The sequence below is a fragment of the Echinops telfairi genome, unplaced genomic scaffold, assembly GCF_000313985.2.
Source record: "Echinops telfairi isolate 266 unplaced genomic scaffold, ASM31398v2 ScPeMD7_7425;HRSCAF=8463, whole genome shotgun sequence".
In the NCBI taxonomy this organism is placed as follows: domain Eukaryota; kingdom Metazoa; phylum Chordata; class Mammalia; order Afrosoricida; family Tenrecidae; genus Echinops; species Echinops telfairi.
Window position 1 is genome coordinate 7,611,793 of NW_022111325.1, and position 15,902 is coordinate 7,627,694.

A 15,902-nucleotide genomic window follows, 5' to 3' on the forward strand; every position below is an offset into this window, starting at 1 on the left:
AATGATGATGGCAACAAATGTACAAATGTGCTTGACACAATGGATGGGTGTATGGATTGTGATGACTTGTACAAGCCCCGAATAAAATGATTAAAAAAATCACAACTATGTGTATTATGCATTATGTCCCACAAATCAGATGACTTCAGGGGCTCTACCACATTAACCTATGGGCCAGAGTGTATCAGAAGCTTAGCAAAAGGGTCCTAATAGGCAATGACCAAAGATTTAGTATCATCCTATCCAAAATAAAGGGCCCATCAGTAAAAATTTTAGCTTCTGCAGATCACATTGGTTATACCTACTCAATTCCACTGCTGTAACAACAACACATAAGTAGCTATAGGCAACACTATGTGAACAAATGGACAAGGCCATGTTCTAAAACTACTTATAAAAACAGGTGCTGGGCCAAACTTGGACCATGGCTAAAGTTTACCAATCCCGGATCTAGCTAATGGCAGAGCTCCAAATCAATAGGCTAACACTCCAAAAAATAGGATAACAAATCAATAAACTACCCTTGAACACTGCCTTTTAACTAAACCCAATGAAAAATCTGAACCTCTCCTTGACATAAGATGAATAAATGGCAATGATAAGAAAACAATAAAGGAGCAACAAAACTGTGTATGTTTAAGATATCATCTCCTTACTCATGATCATCATTGCTCTACTAATTATATCAACTGGAAGTTAGCCTAGTCTTGACTTGCAAGATGTTAAGAAGTGCTGGACTCTGTGCTGCCCAACTAGATTCAATTGGAGGACACTTTCCTAGTCCACCAGGAGCCCTAGTGGTGTAGTGGTTACCCATTTGGCTGGGTTCCACAAGGCCAGCAGTTAGAAACCACCAGCTGCTCTGTGAGAGAAAGATGGGGCTTTCTACTCCTGTAAAGAGCTGCTGGATCACAAGCTCCCAGGAGCTATCCTGTCCTGTACGGTTGCTATGAGTCAGCATCAACTCGATGGCAGTTGCGTTTTGGAATTTTTCCCTAGTCCACAAGTTGGCTCAGAGGTCAAGCATTGGCCCAAAGACTCAGGTAGCAGCTGATGAGTCTATAGCACCTTGTTATTCTGCTTTCAAATCTGATCTAGACTTAACACTTGGCATCAATGGCCCCTAAAAAAAGTTAAGAAAAGAAAGCCCCAGTTTAACTAGGTTGGTTGGATTTGAACTTTGTATCTACTGAACTATGATGTAAAATGAAAAAGGACCTTCAACATAACTGGGGATCCTCAACCTCAACAACTCCTCTGTTCCCATCACCAACTAGATCTTAATTTTCTTTATTACAACATCTCCTAGATTTGCCTATCTGTTAAACTTACAGTCTTTCAGATTTCCAAGCCATTTGATCTCTTAGAAACACAACACAAGCAAGGTTACTGTCCTTCCACTAAAACCCAGGTCTATTCTGTATCTCTAAGAGGGAAAACCTCGATTGATCCCAAAAATAGCTTAGCCATCATCTTGAACCCTTACCATTCGCTAAGTCTGTTTTGCCATCTGTGCTGCTCTCTTTGCTGGACATCTTGAATGATGTTTGTAGCAGCCAGCCTGGATTTAGAGGAAGAAAATGAAACAATTAGGAACCATCTCTGGGGAAAACAATGAAAAAAAGACAGATTTAACAATGTATATCCACTGTTACCAACTTGAATCTGATTAATAACAACCCCAAAGGGCACAAGAGAACTGCTCCCAAAAGGTTTCTGAGGCTGTAAATCTTTAGAGGAGGAGGTAGCCTCAACTTTCTCCTACGACCATGTATTGTCTCTGTTATTTTTATAAGGATGAAAAACTTTAAAAAATGATAATGTTTCTCAGCTGCTGAAAAGTACCCAGGTGGTATTTGTTTCTTTCCTAAATTAAGGGTCATTATCTTTGAAAGGTCAGCCACCAACTCAACCTTATTCACCAAGTAACTAGCAGTGTCTTTTCAGATGTGAAAGTGGGAACCTGAAATAAAACCTGGAACATCAGGTATGTTTCAAGTGACAAGGTTCTGCAAGCAGAGTCTCAACTCAAAATGCTAGCTTCATTACTGCCCTCCTGGATCCAAGATTGTTACAAATGCTAAGTCATGTACACCTGTCAGATGCTGAACAGGCAAAAGTTATGTGACAGATACATTTATAACAATGACCAAAAATTTTTTAAAAAGAAAAAAGAGTAGCTGCTAAGATTGCTAATGTACAACCAAACTTCTCATGAGATTTGGATTTGGTTCCTGGTTTTGGAGGTTTGGGGTCACAGTTTCATGCAAGATCCCATATAATTGACCCCAATGTGTTTAATGTTTCTACTCTACCTCCTAATTATTGTGCAGTGCCTGGGATCTTAAAAGCTTACAGGTAGTCATTCAAGGCACAATTGCTCCCTAGTTACATGAAAGAGAGAAAGGAGAGTCAGAAAAAGAATGATATGGAATGTGTGGCGATGGAGCCGCGCTAATGTAGTGATTATGAATTGGGTTGCAATTTGCAAGGTCCATAGTTTGAAACCACCAGCAGCTCCTCAGGAGAAAGGGCTTTCTACTCACATTGACTTACTGTCTCAGAAACTAAAAGGGGCAGCTCTACCCTGTCCTGTAGGGTCACCATGAGTCAAAACTGATTCATGGAATGAGTTTGGTTTGTTTTTCAAAATGTGTGCTGTGGCAGTTACATAATCTGTCAACTTGCAAAGGGGTAGAGTCTAGCCTGTCAATCAGGTAGGTCACAGCCAATGAGGCTTCTGTGTGGGTATGGCTTTCTCCTGGGGGTTCTGGGAACTCCTGTTTTTCTCCCTGGAGTGGGGGATACAGACTCTCTGCTACACATTCCTGTTGAAAAGCCACGTGGAGCTATGCTGATGGAGCCAGAGTCCTAGAGCAGGAGGAGCCACGTGGAGACCCATGCCAGCGGGGAGATGCTTTCACCGCCACTGGATTCACAAGACTTTCCACCCTGAATTTGGCGTCATTACATGTGTTCCATGAGTCTAGACTGGTATCAGACATATGGGCTAATATCAGACTTATGGACTTAGTCTGTACTGGGCTGAGATGGTTTCTTAATATATAATTACTCTTTGATAAAAAGCTGTTTCTTATACACGAGTGTCTATGAATTTGTTTCTCAAGTCAACCGGACTAACACATGTGCCCAATTGGCTCCATGAACAACTGCCTTCTTTGCCAGAAGAACAGAAAGGGCTGGACAGTGTCTGTCTAGCATTACTGAACATTCTGGTAAAAGGGTCTACAGAAGAATCCTGGTTAAAAGTGGGAAATGCAAAACGGAATTTCAAATTCTCATGAATTTTAGACTTTCTGGAACTACTAATCCAAGATAATCTTTAAACTTCAAATAAAAAATAGTGCCTGCACTAATTTGAAAACCAAACAGTAATTAATTTAGTCAAAAAGGTTTGCCTTAGTATTAAGCACTTTTAACAGGGAACCAATCTCAATGATCGATGTTCAATTACTCGCCTCCAGGGGGATGAACAGAAACATGAGTGAAGGGAGGCAGTGAACAGTGTAAGATATGAAAATAATAATTTATAACTTATCAAGGGTTCACAAGAGAAGGAGAGTGGGGGAGAGAGAGGGAAAAAGAGGAGCTAATACCAAGGGCTCAAATAGAAAGAAAGTGTTTTGAAAAAGATGATGGCAACAAATGTACAAATGTGCTTGATTCAACTGATGTACGGAAGAGCTGTAAGAGCCCCCAAATAAAATGATTCATTTAAATAATAATAAAAAGTATTAAGCTCTTTTAAGTACAATCTATATTGAATCAAACTGTCAAGAACTGGAAAGATTCAATAGGAACTCTAAGGGAGCAGAGAGTTTATGCGAATAGTAGAGGAACAACTCAAAAGAGGGTGAGAATGGTTGCACAGCGTGAAGCGTGTTGTCAACATCACTAACCTGGACAATATTCTCAACAATAACAAAACAATTTAGAAAAAAAATATTAGTTACATACATAACCACAAACCCTATAAAACACATCTTTAAAACATTAAGAGATGAGCCAGATCTTTTATATGTAAAACAAGATGCAGAAGAAACCAAGTTCTTGGGATAAGAACTTGGACTTTTAGTTCCACTCGGGTAGCTAGCTTCCAATTTACGATAGGCAGAGGATATTAATGAAAGAGCAAAGAGCTAGAATTTAGCATGCAGGGGTACTCTCCCCTTAATAAACAACATAAACAAGTTTAAAGAAGCTTTGCTTCCTGTTATGACTAACAACCAGCTACCAAGTAGAAAGCCAGGGAAGAAAAAGAACTTTATTTTCACTAGAACACCTGATCCCATTTCATAATATAGCAAACTTAATTCTTACTCATTCAACCAACTTTCACCAGATCAGTCTTTCTGACAACGCCCTAGCTAAGAGTCAGGATGCCTCGTTTTTATGCTCTTAGTATCTGCATGTAGTGTAGGACTTGATATTACTCTTCTGGCTAGTCTGTAATTCTTACCAAATTACTATGGAAGACTAAGCAAATATGAAGTGGTATTCAATAGCTTGCTAATAATGTAAATAAGGTACTTAACACCCATGTAGGTGGGACCACACTAATAAATGATCAATGTATGGTCCTCTAACATAGATGGGTCAGTTTTGCCATCTCAATAGGTTTAAAAGTAAGCCACTTCCAAAGCAAAGGCAGAGATCTCACCATCATCTGGAAAGAATCAGGAGGAGAGTGTGTCCTTTGGACTCCAAGATCCTTCGACCTCCTCAATCCAAGAGGTGATGTGATGTGATGTCAGAGAAGCAGCAGCAATGTCAACAAGAACGAGAGAGAAAGGTGTGGACTTCAAGGTCCACAGATCAAGCAAGTGGAGGGCCTTCAGGCAGAAGGCTGAGTGGGTTGCTTCCAGGCACTTAGCGAAGGAGCTTGACCTGAGCACTTTGGGCTGAGGTCCGCAGGAGAACAGAGTGCCCTCTGGGCATTCATCACCATACTTAACCAGCTCTGTACCACTGCCCTACCAGGACAGAGGGCAGGTGGTGGTGTGCGTGAGGACCAGAAAAAGAGAGGGGTGTCTGTGGACTAGGCTAAAAGGTGATCCTGACCAAAGAACTGTATGTATCCTGTGCAATTCTGATGCTGAAATTATATCCTGCTGACTTCCAGTTCAAACCCACCAACCATTTCATAGGAGCAAGATGCAGTCTGTTCCCATAAAAATTTAGAGGCTTGAAAACAGTAGGGGGCAGTTTTACTGTTTTATGTGTCAGACTGAACTCAGCCAAGTGTGTTTTCTAATTTCCCTAAGAAACCTCATAACCCTAAACAGTGTCTGAGAGTGTGTTGGTCACTGAGTGGTGCGTGGGGGAGAAGTCAACTCGGACTCAGGAAAGAACGGAGGAGTGCAGCATGCACATCTAACCTTTGCCTCCAAAGCAGCGCCTCTGGCTCACGTGGAGTTTGAGTCTTCTTTCCCACAGTGAAAGAGAGTCAGCTATTGCCTCCGCATCATCTTTACACCACCACTACAAAAATGCTGATTAGCTTTCTTCAGGGCCTCACTCCCACCTCCAGCAAATCCCAGAGCAAAGAACAGTATTATTCAGAACAGAATTTTGTTAAGCCCTTTCAGTGCCTTGCACAAAAGGCACTGGTAAAAGACAAAGTATGATTATGACCCCAGCCCTTTTACTCAGACACACTGGCCCCTAATCTTTCAACAGCCCTTTTATTCTCATAACAATTATCCCAGAAGTAGCCCCATCTTTAACCTTATCCCCCATCCTCCCCCACTCTCCTCTACAAAAATCTAAGTGGTTTCATAAAAAGTGTCCTCTGCCAAGAGACAGCTGCCCAAAGATTACTCATAGTAGTCCCGGGGAGAACAAGAACGCCAGAGCAGGGATGGGCTGGATCGGAGGGAAGAACACCTGAAGAGCGATGATAAAAGACAGAGCCCCACACGGATCAGTGGGTGACATACAGAAGCCCAGGGGCCAGCTGTTGCAGCGCAGGCTGTTTGCCAGCCCTCTCTTCCATGCACATGTCTGTACAGTGGTCTTCCTCACACAGCACGGGTTTCCCTGCCAACAGTCCATTTGTGTTACTATTCGAGCAATCTCCTCTCTTACACCTAAGGTTTAAATCATTGATATTAATTGCAAAGGTCACACTATTTAAATCTAAGGCCCTAAGCCAGGGGTCCTCAAACTTTAACTTTTTAAACTGTCCCTCAGACCCATTGGAGGGCCGGACTACAGTTTAAAAAAAAATAACTATGAACAAATTCCCATGCACACTGCACATATCTTATTTTGAAGTAAAAAAACAAACGGGGCAAAAACACCCGACTGGCCGGATAAATGTCCTCGGCGGGCCGCAGTTTGAGGACGCCTTCCCTAAGGAAACCAGTATCTATCTCATGGTCCACAGAGAAGAGTGCTGATGTTTTCCTACCTCCAGATGCAAAAAAACTGTCTACTATTCTGAAAATAATCCTATTTCACCCCCATTAGGATCCACTCACAAAGATGAAAAGGCAGCTCAAGAGAACCTTCCTCAAGAATTAGTTTTTCATCTCTCTAAAAGCCCAGAATTGCCTGAACTTTTGTGTGTGTGTGTATTTTTTTTTTTAAGTAGGAAATTCTTTAATTCAGCAAATATCTGTTGAATCTCAACTATGGTCATGCAGTATCCAATAGCTCAGAATATAACAATGCATAAGGCCTGGTACATTCTTTTTTTTCGACTGCATTTTCCACGGATTTTTATTATTATTATTTTAAACATTTTATTAGGGGCTCATACAACTGTTATCACAATCCATACACACATCAATTATGTAAATCACATTTGTACATCATTATCAAAACATTTTCTCTCCACTTAAACCCCGACATTAGGTCCTCATTTTTCCCCTCCCTCCCCGCTCCCCCCTCCCTCATGAGCCCTTGATAGTTTATAAATTGGTATTTTGTCATATCTTGCCCTGCCCGACGTCTCCCTTCACCCACTTTTCGGTTGTCTGTCCCCCAGGGAGGAGGTCACATATAGTTCCTTGTAATTGGTTCCCGCTTTCCTACCCACTTTCCCTTTACCCTCCCTGTTTCGCCACTCACACCACTGGTCCTGTAGGGCTCATCCGCCCTGGATTCCCTGGATTTTCAGTTCCTATCTGTACCAGTGTACATCCTCTGGTCTAGCCAGACTTGCAAGGTCGAATTCAAGTCATGGTAGTGGGAGCGGGGAGGAAACATTTAGGAACTAGAGGAAAGTTGTATTTCTCATTGTTGTTACATCGCACCCTGACTGGCTTGTCTCCTCCCCGAGACCCCTCTACAAGGGGATCTGTGTGTGTCTCCTTTTTATTGGATCACTTTGTGGAAAAATTCCCTAATATTTCATTCCATTTTCCCACCAATTTTTTGAAGACCCCTTGTATACCACAGACCCCTAAGGGCCGTTTCCCTATGACAGAAGTTAGAATTTTTGCTTACACAAGAGCAAACACTACCCAGAGATACACAGCTGTCCCAGGGATTTCTGGGTCAGAGTTCCCACACTGTAAAACTACTGTTATGTATTTTCCAATGGCTTCCTTTCCCTCCCTGTAACAGCGCTCTTCAGTGTGCACACCCACCACCAGGGGGGAGCGTCCACTTCTGTGGTTGTTGTTTCTGCTGCTGCTGTCATCCTCGTGAGCATCTGCTTGAATGTATCATGACCACCCAACCAAATAACCGAACTCACTGCCATCGAGTTGATGCGGACTCACAGCGAGACTACAGGACAGGGGAGAGCTGCCCCTGTGAGTTTCTTGAGACTTTAACGGAGTTAAAAGCCTCATCGTTCTCGGTAGGAGCGGATGGTGGTTTTGAACTGCTGATCTTGAAGTTAGCAACCCAACGTGTAACCACAACATCAAACCCCTTAAAAATGCATGATCTGATCTGACCCCTTTCCCAGGGACTTTTCACATCCAGACAAATGGGGGTGGAGATGGGAACTTTAGTCTTTTATGGCTCTAGAAAATACACTTGCTTTTCTAGCCCCCCTGACCACAAGGAACCAAAACTCTAAGTTCCACCTATTTCTGATAATAGGGAAGAGAGAGCCAGGAGCTTTAACGCAGAAGCGGAGGTTGCACAGCCATCTTTTGGGAAAAACACTTTAAGTTTGTTCTAAGACGAGATCATTGCCTGAAAAAAAAGTTGACAGATTTACTGCTAAATTCAGAAGCAAAGACACTCCAGTGAGAGCCGGTGTCAGCCTTACTTCATCACTGCCTTGACAGCTTCTGCAGGGCACATCTTAGAGGAGGCAGAATTCAGCAAATCCGAACCGAGACTGAAAACTAGAAGTCCATGGTTTTCTAATTATGGAGAGGCCGTTACCTTGGAAGAATTGTTTCATCCTCTTTTGGTTCAATTTTTTCCATCTGTAAAATGGTTTCAATAATTCCAGAGATGGTCTGTGTTACACAGAATTATGCATGCCAAAACTGCTTTTGCAGTAGTAGTAAAGTAATGGTATAAAAACTTTCCCACCACTGAAAACTCTGAGCACAGTGCGTGCGTGCGTGTGTGTGTGTGTGTGTGTGTGTACATGCGCACGTTTAGGCACACACACAGTCAGCCCACAATATTATACTTAATATCTCTAGAAAAATAGAAAGTTCAACATTTTTCTAAATACCATTGGAGCATTTTGCATATTCTCTGGGTGTATAAAGTCCCACTCTGGGAAACTATTGCTCCAAAAAGCCAACAAATAATGACAATAATAAAATCTAACGACATTGGGGATGAACAGTTATTCTTAGAATATAAATTTCAACCAAAGTGAATAAACTTGCCACCACACCACAACCCTAGAACATAAATCTGAATAATTTCCCAAGTCAAAGTGTGCCAGGATGCTGTGTTGTACCCCAGGTTTCTAGCGTGACACTTCGTAATCTCCTCCATCACCAAAGAACACAATCTTAGAATGAGTTTAAGAATCACACCTGACCCAAACTCAAAATATCTTCATTATTATTTAATACACTGCATTAACAACAATATCCACTATTTTCATGACCTAGATCAACTTCCATATAAAATCCAGTCCAGAGCCAACCATGCTGAGCTTGGAAGAGCTGAGGAGCTCACTGTTCCAGGTAGCTGGGAGCTTAATTAGATTAGTTCTACTGGCATACTCTAAAAATAACCATAACCCCAGCCAAACTGATGGTTAAAAGTAATTATTGGGGGATGGGAGGGTAGGGTGGTGTCGTCTGAATTTCTAGTGACTTAGATTTTTCTTAATAAGAATGTGAATTAATGACACAAACGCTTTAAAAATATTTTAACCAAAAACCATATATTTTTTAACCAAGCAAATGACATAACATTAAGTAAAAACCAAGCAGAAAGGGAGCTAATAAGCTGGCTAAGATTATTTTGTGAATGAGTTACCAAGCATCAATTTAAAGCCACTGGGGTTGAACTGATTTTTTATCCCAATATTGATTAAAAATCTGCCCTAGAAGCTTTATGTTCTAGAATAACTGAATATCCAAAGAGGGTGGGGAGAAGATCTTGAGTCATGGCTTATATATAAAAAATGAACTCAAGACAGATCATAAGTCTGAAAGCAAAATTTAAAGTAATACAACTTCTGGATGAAAACATAGGAAATAATCTGTGTCCCTTACACTTAGGCAGATATTTCTTTATCACACACACACACACACATACAATACAAATCATAAAAGGTTAATAAAGTGATTCTCAAAATTAAAATTTTCTATCCTCTGAATGATACTGTTAAAAATAAAAAAACTACAGATTGGGACAAAATAGTTTTAAAACACATTTATGAGAAAGGGCAATGACAAAACTATACCAGAAGAAACTCAAACAATTTAAAAAATTAAATTAAAAAAACATGGGCAAACACTTTGAACAGATTATTTCACTAAAGTTGTGTGGGTAGCAAATACCTTGAAAAGATGTTTAATATCATTGGTCATCAGGAAAACATAATAAGTTAAACTTTTTTTTAAAAGCTTACTTTATCGAGAGAGTTGCTAGAGTGGGTAACAAGGCTGTTAAGAAACTGAAATTCCCATATTCTGCTGGTTGAAATGCAAAATATAGTACAACCACTCTGGGAAAAGTTTGGCAGTTCTCATAAAGTTATATGTAATAACCCAGAAATCTCACTCCTAGGTATTTACGCACGAGGAATGAAAATATAAATCCACAACAGAAATCTGTAGGTGAATGTTTTAGTGGCTTTAAGTCAGATTTGTCAAAAGGCTGGAGAGGGCAACTGTTTGCCTCAACTGAGTCACTGATAAACTGACAGAAATTGAGCTACTGCTTATACAAGGGAACACTAGTCAGCAATAAAAAGGAGAAAAATTACTGATTATGCAAAAACACTGAGGTTTCTCAAATTTATTATGCTAAATGAAAAGATGCCAGACTCAAACAGTTACATAATATGTCATTCCATTTATAGGACATTCTGGAAAAGCTAAACCTATAGGAATAGAGAAGAGACTATAGGAATAGAGAAGCGACCAGCTGTTGTTAAGAGCTAGGAGTGAAAGATGGGATTGATGACAAAGGGGCAACTGGAAACTTGTTGAAATGATGGGCCTTCTATGCAATTTTGGAGGTGCTACATAGCTGTGCTTGTGAGAACTCAAAGAATGAGTCATCCGAAGAAAAATATTAGGGGTAAATGTCACGGTATGTAACGTATGTAAATTTGATTAATAACTCTGACTTGAGAGAATAAATGGACATAGAGAAATTAAAACATTAAGGACAAAACCCAACAATTCAAAATACTTCATTCTCAATGCTGGTGTTATTAAGAGAAGTTGACTAAAGTGGTCTCGATGAACAGGAATCAATTCAAGAGCAACAGGTATTTGGTCAATCTGTTACTACAGATGGGAACAAAATGTCAGGTCTTTCACCTAACTTGAAAACAAATGTTTTTCAAATAATTTTTGCTAAAGCTAAAGCTGTCCTTGTGGTTTACCAGCAATCACATTAAAGACAAGATGACTCTTCAACTCCTAAAAGAGATGAGGTTTTAGAATTTCCTCTGAAAGTGAAAGGTAGGAGATACTTCCTTTATTAGTAAGACAGATATCTGAGAAGAAAGAGGTCCCATTCCACTCCTAACTCCACAGCTGTTCAAGCTTGATCTCCCTCCCAAGTGGATCTGCTTCTCAATTCTAAGACCCACAGTCCATCTGTAATCAACCAGTCCGACTTTTTCTCCAGCCCAATTTTTGTTTTCAAGCCTAAATGGTTTGTTTTAACTCATTCCCCTTACTATTTTTCTGCTTCCCTCTAAATAAGTCTCCAAATCCGCTTTCCTGATGCACACTGCTTGCTGCTTTTCAATAGAGGGAATGAATTAACCAGAGAACCCTGGCCACTGAAATTCAAAGTGTAACTCTTATACTAAAACCAATATAGAGTATATAAAACATTAAAACAAAAAACACATTGAGAGGTTATTACTAGGTGCCCATCAATTCAGTTATAACTCACAGTGACCCTTGTGTAACAGAACAGAACACTGTCCAGTCTGGCACCATCCTCACGACAACGCTGTTTGAGCCCACTGCTACCGTCTTTATTCATCTCCTTGAAGGTCTTCCTTTTTAGCAGACCCTCAACTTTACCAAGCATGCTGTCGTTTTCTAGGGGCTGGTCCCTCCTGATAATTACGTCCAAAGTACATGAGACAAAATCTTGCCATCCTAGCTTCTAAGGAGCATCTGGCTATATTGCTTCCAAGATAATTTGTAGCCCTTAATTCTGGGTCACTTTTTTTTTTTCATTTTATAATACTCTATTTGACTAAAGAATTTACCTTCTTTGTGTACAATGGAATGTTATAGTTCCTGTGTATTTTACAGGGTTACAAACTGTCTCTCATTTTAACTATTATCTGGGTCACTCTTGATTAAGTACTTTCAGCTGTTGAATATACTGCAGCGACTCGCTGTTAGGCTGGACAGAGTCGCAGAAGGAAAGCTGAGTCAAGACCGGGGAAATTAACTTCTATTCCTACTGTGGAGAAGATTTCATAGCACAGAACCACCCAACTGCACAACAGCTCTATAGCGCCCATTTAATGCAAATTATAAGCCTCTGGCACCACCCAGTGGCTCATCCGCATACAACAAGCTGGTAATGCAATAAGCCAATACAGGAGCTACAAATATAAACAGGGCAGTAAGGATCCCTTTGTAGCCAACAATCAATTAAGGGGATAAAAAAAATGAGTATACAACTAACTCTTTTGCAGGAGATATAAGCATCAGTATTATTTTAAAAAGATGAGGATTTTGCTGTAGATCAATAGAGGAAAACATTATATTCAGTTTAAAGGAGAAACCGTTCAGTGGAGAAATTAGCTTTAAGGGGAGTATAAGATTTCAATGGGTACAGCTGAGAAGGGAAGACATACTCGCAGGGCCTAGGTGAAAAAAGACAGAGGCTGGAAAACGTGTTATGTTCAGGAAAATACACAGGTAGTCTGGTTTGGCTAGATATTAGAGTATATTTGAGCAGTTAAACCTAGCAGAAGGCTGGCGTAAGTGTGTGCAATATGTGTCTGGGGGCTGTGGAAAACACTTAGTTTATTTAGTAGGTAATGTACAGTCAAACGTTTCTTGGCAAAACAAAATGTTAGGCATTAGGAAGACTATTTGGTTCAGGCTAACAGGATGCATTAAAATGGACGGAAAAGAAAAAAGAAACAAGTTTAAAAGCTATTATAACCTAGGTAAAGAAGTATCGAGGGTCTGTCTGGGGTTGATATCAGATGGAAATGAAATGAAAATAATATGAAAAACACTGTGGAGGTAGTATTTGAGTAAAAACATGTCTTTAAGCCTGGGTGCCTAAAGGAAATCTAGTATCATACCTGAAAAAATGGCTAGGAGAGTAAAAGCCAAGTTGACATTTTAAGAACAGTAAAAAAAACGAAGTAGTTAGTAGTAAACTAATGCAGGTATAAAACTTGACAAATAAATAAGGGGCAGACATAGATTGATGATTAATCTGTACAGAAAAGCTTCAAATTCAAATGCTCTTAACTTACACCTTAATTAAAAACAAAGTGGAAAAATGTCTAGTAAAGTATTGAGAGAAAAGACATTTTGGGGGAAATCTAGAGCTTACTTGCTTTAGGAAACAGAAGGAAGAGGAGAGAAGGCAAAGGAAAGGAGGGGGAAGTAGAAGGAATGAATTCAATGAAGGAATAAAAAGTCAAGAGATAAAGGACCCTGGCTCCAACTTAAGAACAACTAGTTCCTACATCATGAACCTGCTCTATACTTACCCTCAGGACAGGAACACAGATGACAGGGTTAGCAAATAAAACAGCATCTGGGGTCTTAAAGGGTTGGTTCCAAACAAGCAGATATTTAAGTGATATGTCAACCAAGCACACATGGAAGAAGCACACCATCAGTCACCGAAGGGTTGTAAATCATATAAGCTGAAGTCAAAGTTAGCCTAAATTGTAAGAATCCGGTTTGCATAAGACAATGGATGACAGTGGGAATCCAAGAATCATTTGTGGGAACTATATAGGAAATAAGCCTCTGGGTGAACTCTCTCTATCCACAATTGAGGGATGAGAGGAGAGTGGTTACTAAACAGAGCATTGGAGAGATGAGTGTAGAAGATCAAAGGTATAAATCTGACTTGAACAGTTTAAACTTTGTCAGTTGATCCCTCTTTTAACTGATCTGGTTTTCAACATTTTCTGTATTTTTATCTTGTTCTGTTTTAGTTTGTTCATATTAGGATGTATCTCAGAGGCGTTACGTCATTGGAGGTCACCCTCATGAAGCTGTGTTGTTTTCCTGTGTTTCAGTATATGAAACCAGGATTGATGAACCTACACGGACAGCAAAGAGAATAAGGGGGTGGGTGGGGGTGTCAGAGGGGTCACCACAGTGAAGCGGGGAGGTAAAAGGGAGATGATGTCAAGGATACAGGAAGGATAATATCTAGAAACTGACTGTGGTAGCAATTGTACAATTCTGCTCGACATAATTGAACTAAGGAACAATAAATGTATTAACTCCCAATTAATAATAATTTTTTAAAGAGATAAAAAATATTTCAAGAAAGGGACCTTCTATATTTTAAGTGCTACAGAGAGGTACAGAAATATGTGTCCTGATAAAAAGGGCTAAGAATAGCTTTTCCTATAGAACTTCCTAAGGGACTGAATGAGATGCTGGTTTTCTTCCTATTTAAGGATCATAAAACACCAGGGCTCAGCTACCTTAGTCCACAAAAAGTATTTTCTTTTAAAAACTCATTAGCTTATCAAGAACTCAAAGCCCTTGCCCAAACAATTTCAAATTTCCTATTACTATCATTAACATATAAACCTTTTATACTGCATGTGAACTTTTATAGTTCATTTATTTAGCATAAATATAAATAGCTACTGTTTTTAAAGTCAACATATGATAAAGCACAAAAGGGCTTTGGTGTCTTTCAGACTTGGATTTGGATTCTACTTCTTACACGTACTTTGCGCTTCAATTTCTTCTTTATAAAATGGAATGATACCACTACTCAGTAGTGGTTTAGAAGAGTAAGACAGCATACGCAAAGAGTCTGTCTGCACATGCTAGGCCCATAAATGACTTACATTATCTTTCTAGCTTTTTATCTGATTCCAGATTGTATTTCCTAGAGAAGCCAGAACTTTTTTGTTACTCACCAGTGATCCTCTAAACATTGTACCCAACATAGAGCACAGCTGCAAGCCTCTGAAATCTGCTTATCCATTCTCACTGGCCTTTTATAATGAATTCAGAGAGCTCTATTGGGCACCTTCTTATTACATAAACTAGAGTAAAGCAGTTTACCAGAGATTCCGCCCTTTCTTTACATTCTTCTCTTTTTTTTTTTCATTCTTCCCCCTCTCAAGAAAGAGATGAGGATCAAGAGGGAGGACTCCAAAGCAATCCCCACAGAAGATGAGGAGCAAGAGGAGGCAGTGCTCCAGTAGCCAAACTATGAACAAGGAGTTTGTTCCTTACCTGGACCAATGCCTTCTCTCTCTGTTGGTAATATCCAATGTCCTGTGTTTATAGTTCATTGGCTTAACCTGTAGTAACAGTATTTCAGGGTGGGTATGTTAGGAATGTATGTACTCGAGCCCTTGAGTGCTGACCTCCAGCAGAGCTAAGAAACTTTCATAATGCTCAAGGCATCCGACTTCAATTTCTTAATTTGACTAAAAATACTATGCACTTTCCATTGGTTTTCCACAATAAAATCTCTGCCTGTACATCAAGAATGCTATTTTCCCCTAGCACCTCCGGTGATGGGCAGAGTGGTAGTACCTGGCAACTCAGCTTCGAGAAAGCTCTCGGTGGCCCGAGGTCTGAAGGCGTCCTGCAAGCACCCTCCCCACAGTGCCAAGAAGCCCAAAAGGAAGCCCAGCTCTGCTGAAGGGGCGGGGAAGAGGAGCAGAAGAGATCAGCGAGGTTGCCAGCAAAACCTGCGCTGCGAAAGTGGGAACAAAGCCCAAAAAGGCAGCAGAAAAGGACAAATCTTCAGACCAAAAAAAAGTGCGAGCCAAAGGGAGAAGGGGAGCGGAGGGAAAACAGGCTGAAGGTGCTCACCACGAAGCGAAGGAAGATTCGCCTGCCGAAATGGAGAGCCGGAAGCGAGGAGCCCAGCCTGACGAAGAGGAGAAAAGGCAGCCACGTCTGATGACTGTTTATCTACCAAGTCTTATCAGGGGCCCTCTTAGCGCCCTTCTTGCACAATCCAGAGGGACATTTTTATCAACTACTTTGTAAATGCAAGTTTTTTAGCAGCTTTAGAAAAAATTTAATAAGAGGGAAATCCCAATTCATGGTCGTCCCGTT

At 40.3% G+C, this 15,902-nt stretch overlaps 1 protein-coding gene across 1 annotated transcript in view; it reads right to left on the reverse strand.

The window, feature by feature from the left end:
• DCAF8 (DDB1 and CUL4 associated factor 8) overlaps nt 1-15,902 on the reverse strand; it is a 57,291-nt gene that overhangs the window by 33,548 nt on the left and 7,841 nt on the right. Inside the window, exon 3 of the mRNA XM_045298434.1 lies at nt 1,487-1,561. Within this exon, the coding sequence (XP_045154369.1) occupies nt 1,487-1,535 (49 nt within the window). The 5' untranslated portion in view covers nt 1,536-1,561. The remainder of the gene's footprint in view (nt 1-1,486; nt 1,562-15,902) is intronic.